The sequence below is a fragment of the Phaseolus vulgaris genome, chromosome 2 (genome assembly GCF_000499845.2).
Source record: "Phaseolus vulgaris cultivar G19833 chromosome 2, P. vulgaris v2.0, whole genome shotgun sequence".
Taxonomy (NCBI): Eukaryota; Viridiplantae; Streptophyta; class Magnoliopsida; order Fabales; family Fabaceae; genus Phaseolus; species Phaseolus vulgaris.
In genome coordinates, this window is record NC_023758.2 from 44,229,254 (window position 1) to 44,246,614 (window position 17,361).

The following is a 17,361-nucleotide window of genomic DNA, read 5'->3' on the forward strand; positions in this document are numbered from 1 at the left end:
AGATCGTAAGAGAATATATTTTTTTCGCATTTGATATATTAGGTTATCTAACTTTGTTAGGGAAAGAGTATAAACCAAAAGTAAAAGTTTTCGTCAAGTTATTGGATGCGTATTGAGTGTCTTTTCAGAGACTCAACAAGGTTCTAGCTTTGTTGCTTTATTTGTTTTGCATCATTATTTTTTTATTTTATTTGAGATATTATGAGACTCCTTTTATATACCACTGAAAAAGATAACCATTGGGATACATAATTATGTTTAAATATTAAATAATAACATTTTTTTAAATAAATAATTAAAAAATATTAGTTTTATTTGATATAAAATTTAAGTGTATCATATAAAAATATATAAATTACATGGACTATTTTTTTTTGGGTAGAAGATACATAGACTATGCAAATACAATTATACAATAATTTGTTTATATCATTAGGAATATCATAAGTTTGTAAATTTTTATAATAATGATTTTAACAATCATCGTTTTAATAATATAAAATATGCCGCGTTAAAAGATGAATTTGTTCTTTATATTTTTGATGTTTTTATTGAAGTAGGAACTAATTTTTGTCGTCTTTTCACTCTGAAAAAGAAACGACGACCTCCACTGTAGCAGCGTTGTCACCGCAACAACCATCCAGAAGGCGGCGTCGTTTGAAGAAGCTACGGGGATCTGCTGAGATATTGGATTCAATTCCACGCACTCGAACAAATACAGAATCAGGTTCACTTTTCCATCGCAAATTCGCTATCTGTAGTTCCTCCAATTCAAACTCGAGTTGCGAATTCCGTGGTAACTCCTCAATGTTTAACCTGTAGCTTCAGTTTGCGGTGCCTAGAAAATTGGAGGCGTTGCACTGATATTTTGTTGCCTTGACTGGTGCAAGGCTTCTGCTCTGTATATTGGTGTTCGGGTTTTGCACTAGTCATTCGAATTGGACAATTTGCGTGAGGGTAATATCGGTTTGTGAGTGGATTAGGGTTTTCACTAAGGTTTTAGGGATTTATAGGGTTTATATTTAAAAGGTAGCCAGTGGCAGTAGCATTAACTTGCTTTAGTTGTTTTTTGAATTTGATCCATTGAAATTAGGGTGTTTATCTTATGACAGTAGATTGAGGATGGTGAGGTTTTTAGGTTTGACTCTTGGTTACACAGAAGAACCCCGAGAAATAGCATCAAGATCGAACCTGACCAGTGAGTCTGGTGAAAATGGGTGGCTCATCAGGTTCTTTGACTCGTCATTCTTCTGCGAGTGGATTGCTGTTAGCTACTTGTATAAGCATGATCACGCGGGGGTGCGTGATTATCTCTGCAATAGAATGTATACTCTTCCGTTGCAAGGTGTTGAGAGTTATTTGTTCCAGATATGTTACATGATGATACACAAGCCTAGTCCGTCCTTGGATAAATATGTGATAGATGTGTGCTCGAAGTCGCTTAAAATTGCTTTGAAGGTACATTGGTTCTTGTTGGCAGAGCTTGAGGACTCTGATGATAATGAAGGGATTAGTAGGATTCAGGAGAAGTGTCAGATTGCTGCCACCTTGATGGGTGAATGGCCACCTCTAATTAGGCCTCAAACTGAACCTCCAAGTCCAGGAGGAAAGAGCCAAGTTTTGAATAGGTTGCTGTCATCTAAAAATCGGTTGTTGTCACTAACATCTTCACCACCTGGTCAGAAATCTATGTCATTTTCACCTTCCTCAGGAAACAATTTACATGAGGAAGGGAAACCAGTGTCTCCTGACGAAAACAAGATATTTAAGAAGTTTATACCAGGCCCTAAGGTTAGAGATGCTTTACTTTTTCGGAAGTCAGTGGACAGAGATGATGATGGTTCTGAAAAGGATGGTTTTTTCAAGAGGCTTTTGAGAGATAGCAAAGGTGATGATGAACTTGGCCAAAAAATTCGTGATGCACTTCTGTTTAGGAAGTCATCTGTGAAAGATGATGAAGATTCTGAAAAAGATAATTTCTTTAAAAGGTTCTTAAAGGACAGTAGAGGTGACGATGAAGACTCAGAAAAAGATGGTTTCTTCCGAAGGCTCTTAAGGGACAGTAGAAATGAGGATGAAGATGTAGCTTCAAGTTCAGAGGGATTATTTAAGAGGTTGTTTCGCGATAGCAAGAATGATCCTGAGGACAGAGCACACACTAAAACAATAGAATATGAAGATAAAGAGGGATTTTTCCGAAAGTTGTTTCGGGAGAAATCAGAAGATAGGAAGGATGGGAGTGAAAGAAATGATAACAGAGAAGCTACTAATTTTGACGATAAATATACCAAACCTGCTGAAGAGGATGAAAAAGAAGGGTTTTTCCGGAAATTATTAAAGGATAAATTTGAGGACAAGAAGGATACAAATGATAAAATTGAAGAGGGTACTGCCAATGGTGAAGAAGAAGAGTCTTCTGAGTTTTCCTTGTTCAAAAGACTATTTCGTGTACACCCAGAAGATACTAAAAGTAGTCTGGCCAATGCAAACATCAATAACGGTGGTTTAGTTGAAAGTAGTCCAGGTACTGATAATTTTTTTCGTAAGTTGTTCAGAGATCGTGACCGTTCAATTGAAGATTCAGAGCTATTCGGTCCAAAAAGACAAAAAGAGGTCTGTTGAATATTTGTTTATAATTTGATTTAATTATTTTGGTGAAATCAGGAACATAAAGCAAAAACAGTGTGAATGGAACCCATATATACAGACTCCTAATTATTTTGTTTAAGTAGTAAAAGTTGCTTGATGGCTCTATGTGACTTCTTGATAGAATGTCTGTTTTACATTGTTCATTTGGACTTAGACATTACTTAAATTTTTGTATCGACAACTTTGTTGGCTTTATTACCTGCAGTCAGCCCCCTCTACATTGAGAAATTAGCAATCTCCTTGTTTCCATATTTGTTTCAGTTGACTCTTTTTATATATAATGTGAGCTTGTATGAAATGACTGTAATGTTGAAAGCCATTAATTTTTTATATTTTGGTCCTTCAATGTTTAAATCCTATCCCTCTTATACTTATAGAGAATCTTGATAGAAAGCTAAAAGAAAAATTCATCAAAATTCTTTATTTATTTGAATCAGCTGCAGAGCAAGAAAGCTATTTATACAGGCTAACTAACTAGTGACAATAGTCCTGTAACTAACTCTAATACCTAACTAGTGACAGGTGGAACTGTAACTAACTCTAACTAACTACAACATTTGGAAATGTAACTTACTTTGACTAACTACTGACAGTTGGAACTGTAACTAACTCTATCTAACTGGTGACAGTTGTCAGTAGAAAAGTTATATTATAATAAAGAATAATATACTCATTCACCCCCAAGCTCAAGGTGGTTGAGAAGAGGAATCCAACTCAAACACCTTGAGTTTGGATATTAACAACAAAAAGCGTGATGGAGATAAATGGCAGAAACATGAAGTTCCAACATTTTGGGGAAAAATGTGTTTTGGTGGATAACAAAGCTTGAAGGTTATTTTCATATGGTTGCATTTGATGAGAAGATGGAGGCAGTTATGGTGGCATTAGAGAGTGATGCGTTAGGGTGGTTTTAGTAGTAGGAATCTTGCAACCCAAAATCCGGATTGGGAAGATTTCAACCTGCATCTATGAGTAGTTCCTTCTTGTCTTTATTAGCATTGAAGCAAAATAATTTGGTGCAAGAGTGTATGTTAGTTAAGTTTGAGAAATATGTTGGTTCTTTTCAAGGTTTCAGAGAGCAATATTTTCTGGAAATTGTTATGAATGGGTTGAAAGAAGACGTGGGAGTAGAATTGAAGTTATATGAACCTCATACATTGTTGGAACCTATGAACAAAGCAAGGAGAATTGAAGAAACGACTTGGACAGTAAATAATAGGCGTCAGGTTCAAGAAGGAAGAAGCAATGGATCTTTTCAAACATACCATGTTCAAGATTTGTAACCAAAGAATGGTTAACTGGTGCACCCAAGAATTATGAGGCAAGTACTGTTGATTCTCAAGCCTCCGTCAATAATAAGATTTTTCCTGATACTGTTAAAGGAAGGAATCCATAACAGAGGTTGACTCATGTAGAAGTGAAAAAAAGGAGAGAAAGGAGAAATGTTTCTGTTTTGATGAAAAATTTGACCCTAATCATGCATGCAAGAATAAACAGTTAAATGTGATGATGTTAGGAGGGGAGGAGTAGGAAGCAGGGACCAAGAAGTCTCCTAAGTTGTGGGGCCAGTTGAGGAATTGTAAGGTGATCAACAATTAAATCAACAAAGCAACCCCCCTACAACATGCACATCATAATTGATCTTACAAGAGTTGCATCAACATGATTTGAAGGTCAGTAAAAAAATGTGTAGTTTTGGCCAATCTTAAATGGTGCTTTTGGGCAATATTATTTCAGGACAAGGGGTGGTAGCAGACTCAAGCAAATTATCAGCTATGACTTTATGGCCCACATCATGAGATGTAAAAAGTTTATGAGTATTTTTGGGATTAAGGGGTTATTACAGACTATTCGTTAAGAACTACAGCAAAACAGTTCATCCAAACATTTGTTGAAAACCAATTTAAATAAACAATGTTAGTAGTGTATAAACATGATATATTGCATGACATCAGAAATGGTCCATGGCATCAGAAATGATCCATATTTGTGATGTCTCTAATTATAGTTGTAGGTTCAAGGAGTGCTACTACAGTATCAATGCATTATGAAATCTATTTCATTTCTCCTTTGTGTTTCATTAGTTTTTAATCTAAGATAAAGGATAACTTCCAATATATCACATTGCTATGCCTCATTTGGGGGTTATCCTATTATTTTGGCAGAAGCATCCTGGATCCCCAACACAGCAAAGTGAAAAATCAAGCACAAAGCCACCATTACCAATTAATCCATCTCAGTTTCGAAAAGGGGCATACCATGACTCGTTGGAGTTTGTGCAGTCATTATGTGATACATCATACGGGTTAGTGGATGTATTTCCAATTGAAGATCGCAAAAGTGCTCTTCGGGAGGTTATTTCCTTACATTTTCCTTTTTCTCAGTCTAGTTAACATCGTTAAAGACAGAATCACAGAAATAGGTTTTGTATTCTATTCAATTTTTCTTTTCTGGCTCATTTTTTGTTAATCTTATATTTCTAGGCACTTGTAGAAATCAATCTACATGTAGCAAAGGTTCAGAACACTGGAGGTACTTCTTCCCCATTATTATATTATTTGAATGATGTTTATTGAAGAGAATGGTTTCCTGTATATTTTTGTATGCTTCAACCATGGAGGTTAAGTGTTATGCTATTTCCAAAGAGTTGGTCTGAATTTTTGTGCCAGTGTTTTTGCTTTATTGGTTCAGAGCAAGGGTTTTTACATGTGTATTTCTTTGATCCTTTTGGTATTCAACAAAATAACTGGCTTGGGTGTCTATCAGAAGATATTTTGTAGAAATAATGGTGAACTTTCTGTAAATCTGTCTTTTCACTTGTCTAGGAGATGATGTTAAGAAGCTAGGGGTGTATTTGATTGTGTTCTCTTACTATTCTTTTTCAAAAATATTTTGTAAGATATTTCTTTTGGACTATTTTTACAAGACAGGACAGAAAAAATCTGTTTATAACCTTTTTTTGAGAATAAGAGAAGAAAAGATCCGTTTGATAAAGTGATAGGCTAAATTTTGTGGATCCTGTGTGGGAGATGTCCCATGCCCTTTCAAGGTTTATGCAAGAAAAAAAAAGATAAAAGACAAGCTTGATTAACTAACAATTATAATTTCATGTATGTGTTGAAATTTTAAATTGTGTTTTATATGTTTATGTAACTTAAAACATTGTTGGAATGCGGCCTTAGTTTGTGATCAATGCTCTCCCTTGGATCACACTGTCTCAAAAAGGGTTACCTATGGAGGCGCTGACCAGAAAAGTTGAGCAAATTGTAATAGTGTGGAGCCACCTAGACATCGGCTCTTAGGGGGTTGAAATTTCACATAGACTGATTTGACCTAAGTAGTGCTATATCTTATAAGTCGGTTTTGTAAGATTAAATTATGTCTTAGTAATATTCTGAGAAACAATAACCCTTAGTGAGTCATGTTAGAAATATGAGAATATCTGATGATATTATCTTTAGAATATTATAGTCCTATAATTGATTTTGGGGTTAATTCAACATTACGAAATTGGCATCAAAGAGATAATCTAAGACACCGTAAAATATTCTATGATATCATCAAATATTTCTTATATTTTAATATCCCCTCTCAAGAAAATAATTCATTTTCCATCCGAGAAATAGAAAATGTAAAGATTGAGCTCCAAAAAAAACATGGTCTAGTTCGGGAACTGTTCTTCCAAGTTCCAACTATGTACCACTTCATGGAGATTCAGGGGGTACTTCAAGAAGCCCTGTCTCAGTTCGTGTTACCCAAAAGCCATCTGCAAATTCCATGGTCAATTAACCCTAGTCCACCTTCTATTTTCAACACTTGATACACTTTGGGATTGTTGATGGAAACCATGACATGGGTGTGGGTGTTGCCAATTAGTAAGATGAGAGAAGTTAGGTAAAGTGAGATGAGCTAGCCCAATTTTTTTTCCCCAGTATTAATAGAATGATGAGACAAGTCGTTTTGTGCATCACAGGAGAGAACATGATAAAGGAGAAAAAAAAAGCTAACATGTATATCGTTTTTATGTCAAAAACAAGTCATGGAAAACAATATTTAAATACAAAGTACTTGTTCAAGCATTTTTTTTTCTTAAAACAAAAGCTGTTGTAGAAAACTGGAAACAAACAGGCTCTAAGTTTTTGCTTTCAGTCCATTGCTAAGATGATCCTTGGAAAAGTATTTGTCTAATGTGAATACTGTTACTGTAAAGATATATCCTTTTCATGTGTGCTGAATGCAAATTGAGTTGCTGCTTTTTCAATTACTTATGCCAAGTAAATTTCACTTCTCTCCCTACTTCTATATGAATCCTTCTTGTTATCTGTTTCTAGGAGTTTGTTTTCCATTGGGAAAGGGTATGTATCGTGTGCTTAATATACCTGAAGATGAAGCTGTTCTCTTGAATTCTAGGGAGAAGGCACCTTTCCTGATCTGTGTAGAGGTTTTGAGATGTGAAATGCCAAGGTATTACATGGATAATACTCCTCAACATTGTGAAGAATAATAGTAAATTGAAAATCATATTTTTGACATGTTTCATTCCCTGCAATTGTTTGTTATAGTAATTCCAAGGAGGCATCCAGTTCTCAGAAACTTTCTCAAGGGGGAATTCCTTTGGCAAATGGAGATGCTCTCTTGCAAAGACCACCCCCTTGGGCTTATCCATTACGGACAGCACAAGAGGTTTACCGCAATAGCAATGATAGGATGTCCAGTTCAACTGCTCACGCAATTGACCAGGCAATGACTCATGTATCTGAAGCAAAAATCAAATTTGTTAGTGTGAATCTTTCCGCGGAGACACAGTTAAATGGTCAGCCAGAGAAAATTGAAGTGGTTGATCTGCATGGTGGCAGTCAGCGTTCTGCTTCAATTCATAGAGATGGTAGGTATGACGAGGCTGCAGCAGGACATGGCAGTGATTTGGAATGGGTACATGTAGTGTTGACAGCTGATCCTGGGGTTAGATTGGAGGATATTGAGGAGCAAGCACCACCTCGGAGGAAGGAACATCGTCGTGTTCCAAGTACAGTGGCAATAGAGGAAGTAAAGGTGAGTTAGAGTGCCTTTTCACTGTTATTATTGCTGCTAATGACATTACTTTTGTCTCACCTTCTACTGATCTGGTTTTGAATCTTAATTTGTTAAAGAAAGTCAGCTATGTCTCCTTAAGAAATTTCTTATCATATATCTGGTGCTCTGGTTCCTCCAGGCTCTTGCAACCTATGATGAAAGAAATTAATATTGTTTATTTTCTATTTTTCATCAATGAGTGGGTCAATAAGTGAATTGGAGTTGGTTGTAAAATTGGACTGTGTGCTTTGGAATACCCAAATTCATTTACTTTTTTTCCTCCCTTAACAATCATGCTCTCATCCTGTGTTTCCTATTCCCTTCATTAAGAAACTGTTGTGAATCCTGTTTGTGTTGACACTGTTTTCCTGTTTTTTAAATTATGTACTTCCTTGGAACTCAGATATAAGTAAAAATAACTAATTTTACACTAATTAAGAGAGTCAGTTAAAATAATCTAATTTGGTTAAAAAGAGTCATTGAAAATAGAATCACAATTAAATGCAGGATGTTTTAAGGATGATATCATTACATATGATGAAATTAGTTAATTTTTCATATATTATGTTCACTATATGACAATTTTTTGGCTTATATTTTAGTGCAAAATTGTATTGTTTAACGAGTAGTAGTTGAAATTTCCTACTGCTTAGAAGATCAGGAATTTGTGAATTTTATTGTGGTAATGTATAGAATCCTATTTGGTATTTCCACTCTATGAAATGGCCTTAAGCTTAAATTCTGATCACTACTATTCTTCTTTATTGTGGTTGATCGAAACTGTTTTAGCGGGCACTTAAATTTGTAAACTATCAACTTCCTGTTGTGAATATCCTTAAGATTGAAACTGTTTGATATCATTATATTGGTGTGCATATGCAAAAGTATTAACTCGGCTGATAAGTTGTACATGTGTAGTTTCTATGAATTATGAAGAACTCTCGTTCTAAAATTATTGCTCCATCAAGTTGTTGGAGCAGCATAAGGTTCACTGTTTAAATGCATGTGTGGATTTAAGTCTGCTAGTTGGTCTTTTAGATGCTCCAATTATTGTGCAGTTACATGTACTAGTTACTTGGGTGTTTCGTGCATCATTTGTAATGCTATACAAGTAACGAGCATAATAGCAATTCAAAATATAATTGCTCTTATGGTGATCTTATTATTGTTAATGACAATACTTTTAGAAATATTTACTTAAATTCACTTTTGATTCGTGTAGTTTTATGAATGTGTAATTTTGGTCTTTATAAAATTTTAATTTCAACTTTGGTCCTCTAGTCTTTCAAAATTAAGGAATTTTGATCATTGTTAGCCAAAAATGTTATTGTATTTGCCAGTATAATATGTAGTAAAGTTTGTTGTAAAATCTTAATGTTAATATCTTATGGAAATGAGTAATATACACTATTATGATTTATATACACGTTATGTAAGCAATTAAACAACATACTAACAGCGGACAAATATTGTTTAATTTTGGAAATCTGGAAGACCTAATCTGCTGTTCAATTTTTAAAGGGACCAGAATTGCATATTCATAAAACTATAGGGACTAAAAGTGGATTTAAACAAAAATATTTGGTCGTGTAAGATGTAAATGAGATATAGCGTAATCAAGAACTTGAAATATAAAATTATAGAGTATGCAGGGGCAGAGGATAAACTAGTACTGTGGGTTATTAAAACAATCCTTTTTAGTGAAAGATTCTGCCTTTAATACCTTGGCATGTTCTATAAACAAATGTTGGTTGGGATTGGAGATTGTATCTTATTACTTCTTTCTTTTTGTTGTCTTTGTTAATTAATTTTTTTGACATTCCCCACTCTGTTTTACAAATTATTTTCAAGCATTGTGATTGCAATGAGGAAACAGATAACCATTTGGGAAAATTGACTAATAACTACTACATTTCATCTTTCCCTTGTCGTAATTATGTTATGCATCAAAAGAGTTCTTTAATTGGAAGAATATTTTATTTTTATCGTCAACATTTGAACCTTTGGTAGGCTGCGGCGGCAAAAGGAGAAGCACCTCTTGGACTCCCTTTGAAAGGTGCTGGTCAAGATTCATCTGATGCGCAACCAAGGGTGAGCCATAATTATTGAATTTTACTTAACCTCATGATTGTGTAGTTGTCATGTATAATACATGATTTCTCCAACAGGCTAATGGAATTACTCCCAAAGCCAGCGATGCCTTGTCTGGTGAACTTTGGGAGGCAAAGAAGGATAGGATATGCAAGGCTTCAATATATGGGAAGTTACCTGGTTGGGACTTGCGATCTGTAAGTGCAAGTTACACAAATTAATTTACCTTATATGTAGTTATTTACTTATTTATACGTAACAGGAAAAAGGAAGGAACTGAAGGGTCTCTTGATCAATTTATTTTATGATAATAGGAACTCTCACCATTTGTTAATTGTGTTCATTTCCTTTATAAATGTATGTTTGAAATATTGGTTTGTATTCAACATCATGTTCATAAATGTGCTTGGTTAAGAATGTTGAGCTGTTAAGAGTCATACTTTTTCTTAATTAAGATTCAGTCCTTTGGATCATGGACATAAAAATATTGCCGTCATTACAATTTTTTTGCAATTACACTTGATAATTTGTGCTTTCAAAAAGCGCTTAAAATATCCATAAAGCAACAATCTGAACTTTTCCAATCTGAAATCACTCTTAGGAAAAAGGGCTGTCTCTGAATATTGTCTGTATACTGCTAGTAATAAATAGTTCCTTGTTTCATTGTCTTTTATTACTATTTAGTATTTTTTATAAGCAATGGTTGGCTTTTCTTCTGTATTAGTTATTTGTTTTTTCTGTTTCACAATTTGTGCTTTACTTTATATTACAAGTCTTTTGAGCACGATGGCACAATTTTCCTTTTTTCATGTAGGTTATTGTTAAGAGTGGTGATGATTGCAGGCAGGAGCATCTGGCTGTACAACTTATTTCTCACTTCTATGGTAGATGCTCTTTAAGATCTTTTTTTCCCTCCTTCATGTACATAATTTAGTCATTCTTTTCCCACTGATGTTCATTATGTTGCAAAAAGTTTTTTCTCAAGTGTTTTATGTTTTCTTGTTTCTCCCAACTCTGGTTTATATGTTGAAGTATAAACGACATTATCAGTAAAGGATTAAAATCTGTCTAAAGGGAACAAGTAAGGTAAAAAAATTAAGACTGACTTTCCTTTTTCAATAAAACATTGGTTTATACTTTGCTATGCCTGCTTTGAAGTTGGATTATGTAGGATCTGAATGACACAAAACAGTTATTTTGTAAGAACCAGAAAGTCTATAATTCTTTTACATCTATTAGATATATGCCCCTTTACTAAGGCTGGGCAAAAACATGTTTGAACTGAACTAAAGTTAACTTAGCTAAACCTAGCCTTAAATATAGTTTTTTGAAAGGTGGTTCTTTTCTAATACAAATCTTTTAACTTCAAACAAATACAGTTACTGTTTTATATATGATTTGGTGAGCTTAAACAGAAAAATTCGTGTTCAAGTTATTGTACCTGCTTCCCTGGATTTAAATGAAGCCTTTTAATCTTTAAATATCATTCTCATACGTTTTGTAAGTCATGTAAGGTTCTCTTCATATAATAATACAATGTTATTCATCGTCTCAGTTTAAATTCTGTCTTGGATGCGTGCTTTTAGAATTGATAAATCTACTTGTTTTTAGTTTTTATGCAGTAGCTGTTAGTGGAAGTGTGTACTATTGCATGAATGAAATTGTCTAATAAGAAAGTTGGACTATATGCATCTAAGAGCTGTTGGTGATACATATTGGATCATATTTTCATTATGTTATGATTGTTACGTGAGTTTAAACCATGATGTGAACTTGTGTCAACATGTTGCTTAAAATCATTGGATTTTGATATCAGATATTTTCCAAGAAGCTGGTCTACCCCTCTGGCTGCGACCATATGAAGTTCTGTGTACTTCTTCTTACACAGCTGTTATTGAAACAATTCCAGATACGGTAATTCTGTGCTCACACAATTTAAATGTATTGAAATATCCAAGTTTTCTCTTTTTTTATTAAAAAACATTTCTGCTTTCTAGGCTTCTCTACACTCTATCAAAAGTAGATATCCCAACATCTCAAGCTTACGTGAATTCTTCAGTGCTAAGTATCAAGAAAATTCTCCTGGTTTTAAACTTGCACAGGTAATTTAGAGATGCAGATGCAGAGTTATTTTAGACTAAACTTGTTAATCTTATAATTTGCATGGACTTCTAACAGATTTTCTCCAGTTAGGAATTTCTTGTGAATCTGACTAATCTAGGATGGGAGCCACCAACTGGGATCCACATGAATTTCACCACCCAATAAAAGTCTGTGTCGAATAGAGTGTTAAAAAATGTATTGCTAACATTTGTTGGTTGTTTGTTTGTTAGTTTTTCTCAGGTGGATTTATTGGCCTCCTTTATGTGTTTCCTTTCTTTCTTTGCAACAAATCTTTATTTAAACAAAATAAGAAGAGTTGTCTGATACCATTAAGTAAAATGCTTTGTTGAAAAATTTATATAAGAAGTTCCTTTACGTACAAGATCTCCTTGACATCTGTTAGCACTGGGGAAAGAAAAAGTATTAGGGACAGTCTGCGTTTTGTTAGCTATAGGGAATATTAGTTAAGCAGTGGTTTGTTAGCCATTTGTTTCGATGTTTAAATTTTTAGGGAGTATTACTTTTTAACGCTGTTTGTTTAATAAATTTGCTAATTTTGACATGCATGATGAAGAACACCTTGTATTTATGTTTAAAATGGATACAATTTCACTTCTGTTATTCTTTTTTACTCTGATAATTTTGCTTTCTTTCAGAGAAGCTTTGTTGAAAGTATGGCAGGATATTCCCTGGTGTGCTACTTTCTGCAGGTGTGAAAGTTCTTATTAACTGATGCCCTAGTGGCAATTTGAATGATAACATTATACTGTTGATTGTTATTGGATGCCTTCTGTTCTTCTCATTTCTCTTTTCTATTTCCTGTCATCCAGGTGAAGGATAGGCATAATGGGAACCTCCTATTGGATGAAGAAGGTCATATCATACATATTGATTTTGGCTTCATGCTCTCCAATTCACCTGGTGGTGTTAACTTTGAAAGTGCACCTTTCAAATTAACTCGGGAGCTTCTTGAGGTAAAACTGAGTTTGTTTGCTTTCTATTATACTCCCCAGATTCAAATGTCCATTTGTTTATATATTATATTTTCTCTCTACGATGATCACAAGTTCACAACAATGTGATTGTGCTTAGGTTATGGATTCTGATGCTGAGGGTGTTCCAAGTGAGTTCTTTGATTACTTTAAGGTGCTGATGAAAACTCTTTCTGATTTTTATTTCAGAGATTGTACATGATATATGCTATTGTTAGCTCTAGTTTTTTATATGCTGCTTTGTCCTTTACATTTTAGGTTTTATGCATTCAAGGCTTCCTTACGTGTCGCAAGCACGCTGAGCGCATCATTCTTCTTGTTGAGATGTTGCAGGTAACATTAATGTCAGCTCCTCCTGTGGTTTCCATGGTCATATAATTTATAGTCTGCCTGTGTTCTGTCTGGTTGTGATTGTACTTCCAGTTTCCCCAAACAAGACAATAGGCTGCCTAGATTATGCTTCCTCAAACAACCTTGCAAACTGTACTGACTGAAAATATCTAATTATATGATGGAAACCCGAGGTCTTATTAGAAAGAATAAGGGTTCTCCCTCAAATATAGTGCCTAATTTGTAGACCTTTGACAGTCTGAGCTCCAATGGCCAAAGAGGCTCCAATGAACTTTAAGAGTAGCTTGTAAATGAGCCTCCTTTGGTTGGTGCATAAATTGGCTTACAAGACTCACAACTAAAACAATGTTTGGCCTAAGATAAGTAAAAAAGTATACCAACAAGATTTTGATACATTTCTCTGTCCACTGCAATATCCTCCTCTGCACTTCCCAACTTTATGTTTGGATCAATTGGAGTACTAACTGGCTTGCAGGTTATCTTCCATGTTTCTTTAAGTCAATAATATACTTTTGTTGGGATATGAAGATTCCGTTTTTGGAATGGGTCACTTCAATTCCCAATAATTATTTAGGTCTTCCTTATCTCAAATTTTGTGGCAAGGCATTGACTTAGGATTTACTGCTCCTTTTTGCGTCCCCAATTACTATAATATCATTAACATACATCAATAATATTGTTTCTCCCCCTGAAACTGATATGTTTGATTAGAGTGTGATCCCCTTGACTTCGTTTGTAAACCAGATTTGTCTAACCTTGGTGAATCTACCAAATCATGCTCTTGAGGATTGTTTCAGCCCATACAAAGCCTTTCTTAACTTGCAAACAATTCCAGTAGCAACCTGAACTTCATAGCTTGGGGGCAACTCCATTTATATTTTTTCATCAAGGTCTCCATGTAAGAGTGCATTCCTTATAATGAACTGCTGCAGATCGATGATTTTCTGCTAATGATAATATTACTTTGATCGTATTTATCTTCACAATCGGGCAAATGTCTCCAAGGAATCCACTCCATAGGTTTGAGCGAATCCTTTGACCACTATCCATTTCCACATTCATGGGTTTGTTTCCATTACCTGTTAAATAATGCTTCAGATATAATGGAATGTGTGGTTATACAGTTTAGGTTTGTAAGAAAGGTTTTGTGTGTAGGGGAGAATTTTTCAAAGGATAGGAAATTTGATAGAGGGTAAAGTGGTTGGGGTGCTGCTGAGTGCATGTTCTGGTTCCCTTTCCAAGAGCAATGGGAAGTTCTAGGTCTAGGTTTTATCCACCCATGCCTCTGAATTTTCATATAGACAAACTCATAAGAAATATTAGAGTTTATAGGATTAGAAATAGTTACCTTATGTAATGGTGGTAGGTTGGATTCTTGGAAATGAATAGATCTAGAATAAACCATATTTGTCCCAAATTTTCCACCCTCATTAGGTGCCGGTTCAGGAGGTTCATGTGCAGTTTCAAATGTCATATTTGGAACCTTGAGTTGAGAGGCTCATTTTCCTTTCTTATATTCTCCCCCTGAACATGAGGCTGCTTGAAGTAGTAGCTCTCTTGTTCATTGAAGGTGACATCTCTTGACACAATTTTTTGGATAGTGGGTGATAGCATTTATATCCCTTTTGCGTGGTTGAGTATCCTAAAAAACACATTTGACAGCTCTAGGATCCAGTTTTCCCCTTCCATTACTATGAACATGCACAAAGGATACACACCCAAATACTCTAGGTTGGTGTTTATTTGTACGGTCTAGGTATAGATAAAATGAAGATAGGACTTCCATGGGACTCTGATCCTAAGATTTTAGAGGGTAACACATTGATAAGATAAGTGACAGTAAGAAGGGCTTCCATCCAAAATTTCTTAGGAGCAGAGCATGATATTGAAAAAGTAGAGCTCTGATTTGTTCTAGTAAGTGTCCATTTTTCCTTTCAGGAATCCCATTCTGTTGAGTTGTGTTAGCACATAAAGACTCATGGATTATCCCCTCTTTTTGACCGAAAGAGTTGAACTCCAAATTAAAGTTGTCCTTGGCATTATCAGACCTAATTCTCTTAATATTGAATCCAAATTGATTCTTAATCATTGTGACAAACTGAATAAAAACAGAAATATTCTCTTAGGAAGCTGGTGATGTGATGCCATTTGTACTTCATGAGTACATGAAATGCAAAGTAGTTTACAAGTAATTTCTGTTGAAATTGTAGCTATAGGTGGGTAGGTATTTGTTTGGTGTTGAAATTTATTGGGCACAAAAATCATAACAAGAAATTCTACGTGAATAAAGGATACATGTTTCAACATTTTGTTGTCATTTGGTACGGAACTGGTGGATGACCAGTATCTACCATACTGTTGACCTACTGAAATATAGTAGTTGTTTTAGGAAATAGGCAGGGGATGGAAAATGGGAAAGATTGTTCTTGAACAGGGCTCTGGAATCAAGGTTGTATGTCTTGAAAGTGCTGTTCCAAATTGATGAACTAAGGCAGGAAAACCTCCTTTCTCGCTATGCGTTAATTTTCCACAGAAAGAGTGGTTACCTTTTTTTCTTTCTTCTTCTCGTAAATGATGTTTGATTGTAAACTTCTAGACTGGTTCATCTAGCAAAATAGCCTCATGTTTCACTTATATCAACTAGACACAAGTGTCTCTTGGCTCACTTTTTTTTGTGTGCATGTGTAGATCAAGAAATACTCTCCTGACTGCATGTTGGATTTCCTCTAAATCTCTTTTTTTTGGGTAATGTTGGAATCAGGATTCAGGTTTCCCATGTTTTAAAGGTGGTGCTCGGACAATACAGAACCTACGAAAGCGATTCCATCTCAATTTAACTGAAGAGGTTTCAATATTAATAATGGTACCTACTTAAATGTAAATTGTTTTTGGGTGTGATTATTAAGAGGGTTGTAATCTCTTTGGCAGCAATGTGTCTCCTTGGTGCTTTCACTCATCAGCAGTAGCCTGGATGCTTGGAGGACACGGCAGTATGATTATTATCAGAGGGTTTTGAATGGAATATTATGAGATAGCTTGTCATGGTGATCACTTGCTTTTCCTCTTTTGCCAACCCTTGTACAGTGAATGCTCATCAATTGCTATTACATTCTTAAGTAGCTAAAGGGGAAGGTTGGTTAAGTGTAAAATGGCTTTAAAGTTTTCAACAGAGAGAAGAATTAATAGGTGAGAACGTGAAGCCTCTTTTCCCCATGAAGATCCTAACTCGTCAAAAACAGTGTACGAGGCTATATTTACTGGAGCTGGGCTTCTTTATTTCATTTTCCTTCATATCATACAAATGAAGCTCTGCTGCTTGGAGAAGTTGCATTGGCCTCCTAAATGCAGAGAGACAGTGCAGAGTGTACAGTGATTTGAGCGGGACAGACCACATTTAAAATGAGTTTTGAAATGGTTGTTGGGTAAATTGAAAGTGTGTTAAAAGTGTTGAGCGGATACTGACCTAGTATAATTTGAAATGACCTTGTGTAGGAAATGATGGGACGCCTAAGTGTATGTGTAGGCGAACTCCGCTGTAATTTTTCCTGATCTCCTTCTCAGATGTTCAATAGCGTCTGTCTTCCCAGAGTGATCACGTGACCTTTGAAATTTGTGATCCAGATTCTTTAAAGATGATTGATTGTATTATGCCCTTTGGTGAAATTTGTCTCACCTTCATATCAATCGTATAAAGTGTTTCAGGTTTGGTGGCATTGTATCTGAATCTGTACAGGTAAACCTTGACTTTTAAATATCTTATTACAAATTTAATTTCAGCAAGTGGTGTTAATTGGAAATAGTTTTATCAGAATTATTCTGCTAATCAACATATCATGTAATACAAGCTTAAATCTTGTTGTCAATTCAAGATTTGGTTCATTAATAAGAATACTTAATTTGGTTCTCTCATCGTTAAATAAAATTGACTCTGATACGAAGAAGGAAGGCCAAATACCTGCTTAAAGCAGTTACAAATACTGAAAAACTGAAATATTCATATAAGATTTATAATCTAATAAATGGCAATTCAAATACGTACTTAAATAAAGAAGATTGACTAAATCCTTTTTACGTATTAAAATGCTAACCATATCGTTGTCTC

The 17,361-nt window shown here is 34.8% G+C and overlaps 1 protein-coding gene across 6 annotated transcripts; it reads left to right on the forward strand.

Moving 5' to 3' along the window:
- Positions 1 to 352: 352 nt before the first annotated feature.
- On the forward strand, positions 353 to 16,972 carry LOC137812477 (phosphatidylinositol 4-kinase beta 1-like). Of its 6 annotated transcripts, none has more exons than XM_068614465.1 (18): positions 527 to 727; positions 829 to 957; positions 1,113 to 2,613; positions 4,815 to 5,003; positions 5,133 to 5,181; positions 6,981 to 7,113; positions 7,212 to 7,701; positions 9,733 to 9,813; positions 9,891 to 10,010; positions 10,628 to 10,697; positions 11,630 to 11,727; positions 11,811 to 11,915; positions 12,573 to 12,626; positions 12,747 to 12,890; positions 13,009 to 13,062; positions 13,167 to 13,241; positions 16,021 to 16,104; positions 16,188 to 16,972. In XM_068614465.1, exons 3-18 carry the CDS (start codon positions 1,123 to 1,125, stop codon positions 16,287 to 16,289), a joined length of 3,339 nt encoding a protein of 1,112 aa, XP_068470566.1. In that variant the 5' UTR covers positions 527 to 727; positions 829 to 957; positions 1,113 to 1,122; the 3' UTR covers positions 16,290 to 16,972. The 6 variants fall into 6 exon arrangements, 5 of the variants coding, with proteins under 5 accessions (XP_068470562.1, XP_068470566.1, XP_068470564.1 ...); XM_068614464.1 differs by having other exon boundaries at positions 545 to 727; positions 823 to 957; XM_068614461.1 differs by having other exon boundaries at positions 353 to 727; positions 823 to 2,613.
- The last annotated feature ends 389 nt before the right edge of the window (positions 16,973 to 17,361 follow it).

Coding starts and splice junctions, on each gene's coding strand:
- LOC137812477 (XM_068614461.1), top strand. CDS start 1,123: ATGGTGAGGTTTTTAGGTTTGACTCTTGGTTACACAGAAGAACCCCGA. Junction 5,004..5,132: donor GCAAAAGTGCTCTTCGGGAG/GTTATTTCCTTA, acceptor TTATATTTCTAG/GCACTTGTAGAAATCAATCT. Junction 12,891..13,008: donor TAACTCGGGAGCTTCTTGAG/GTAAAACTGAGT, acceptor GATTGTGCTTAG/GTTATGGATTCTGATGCTGA.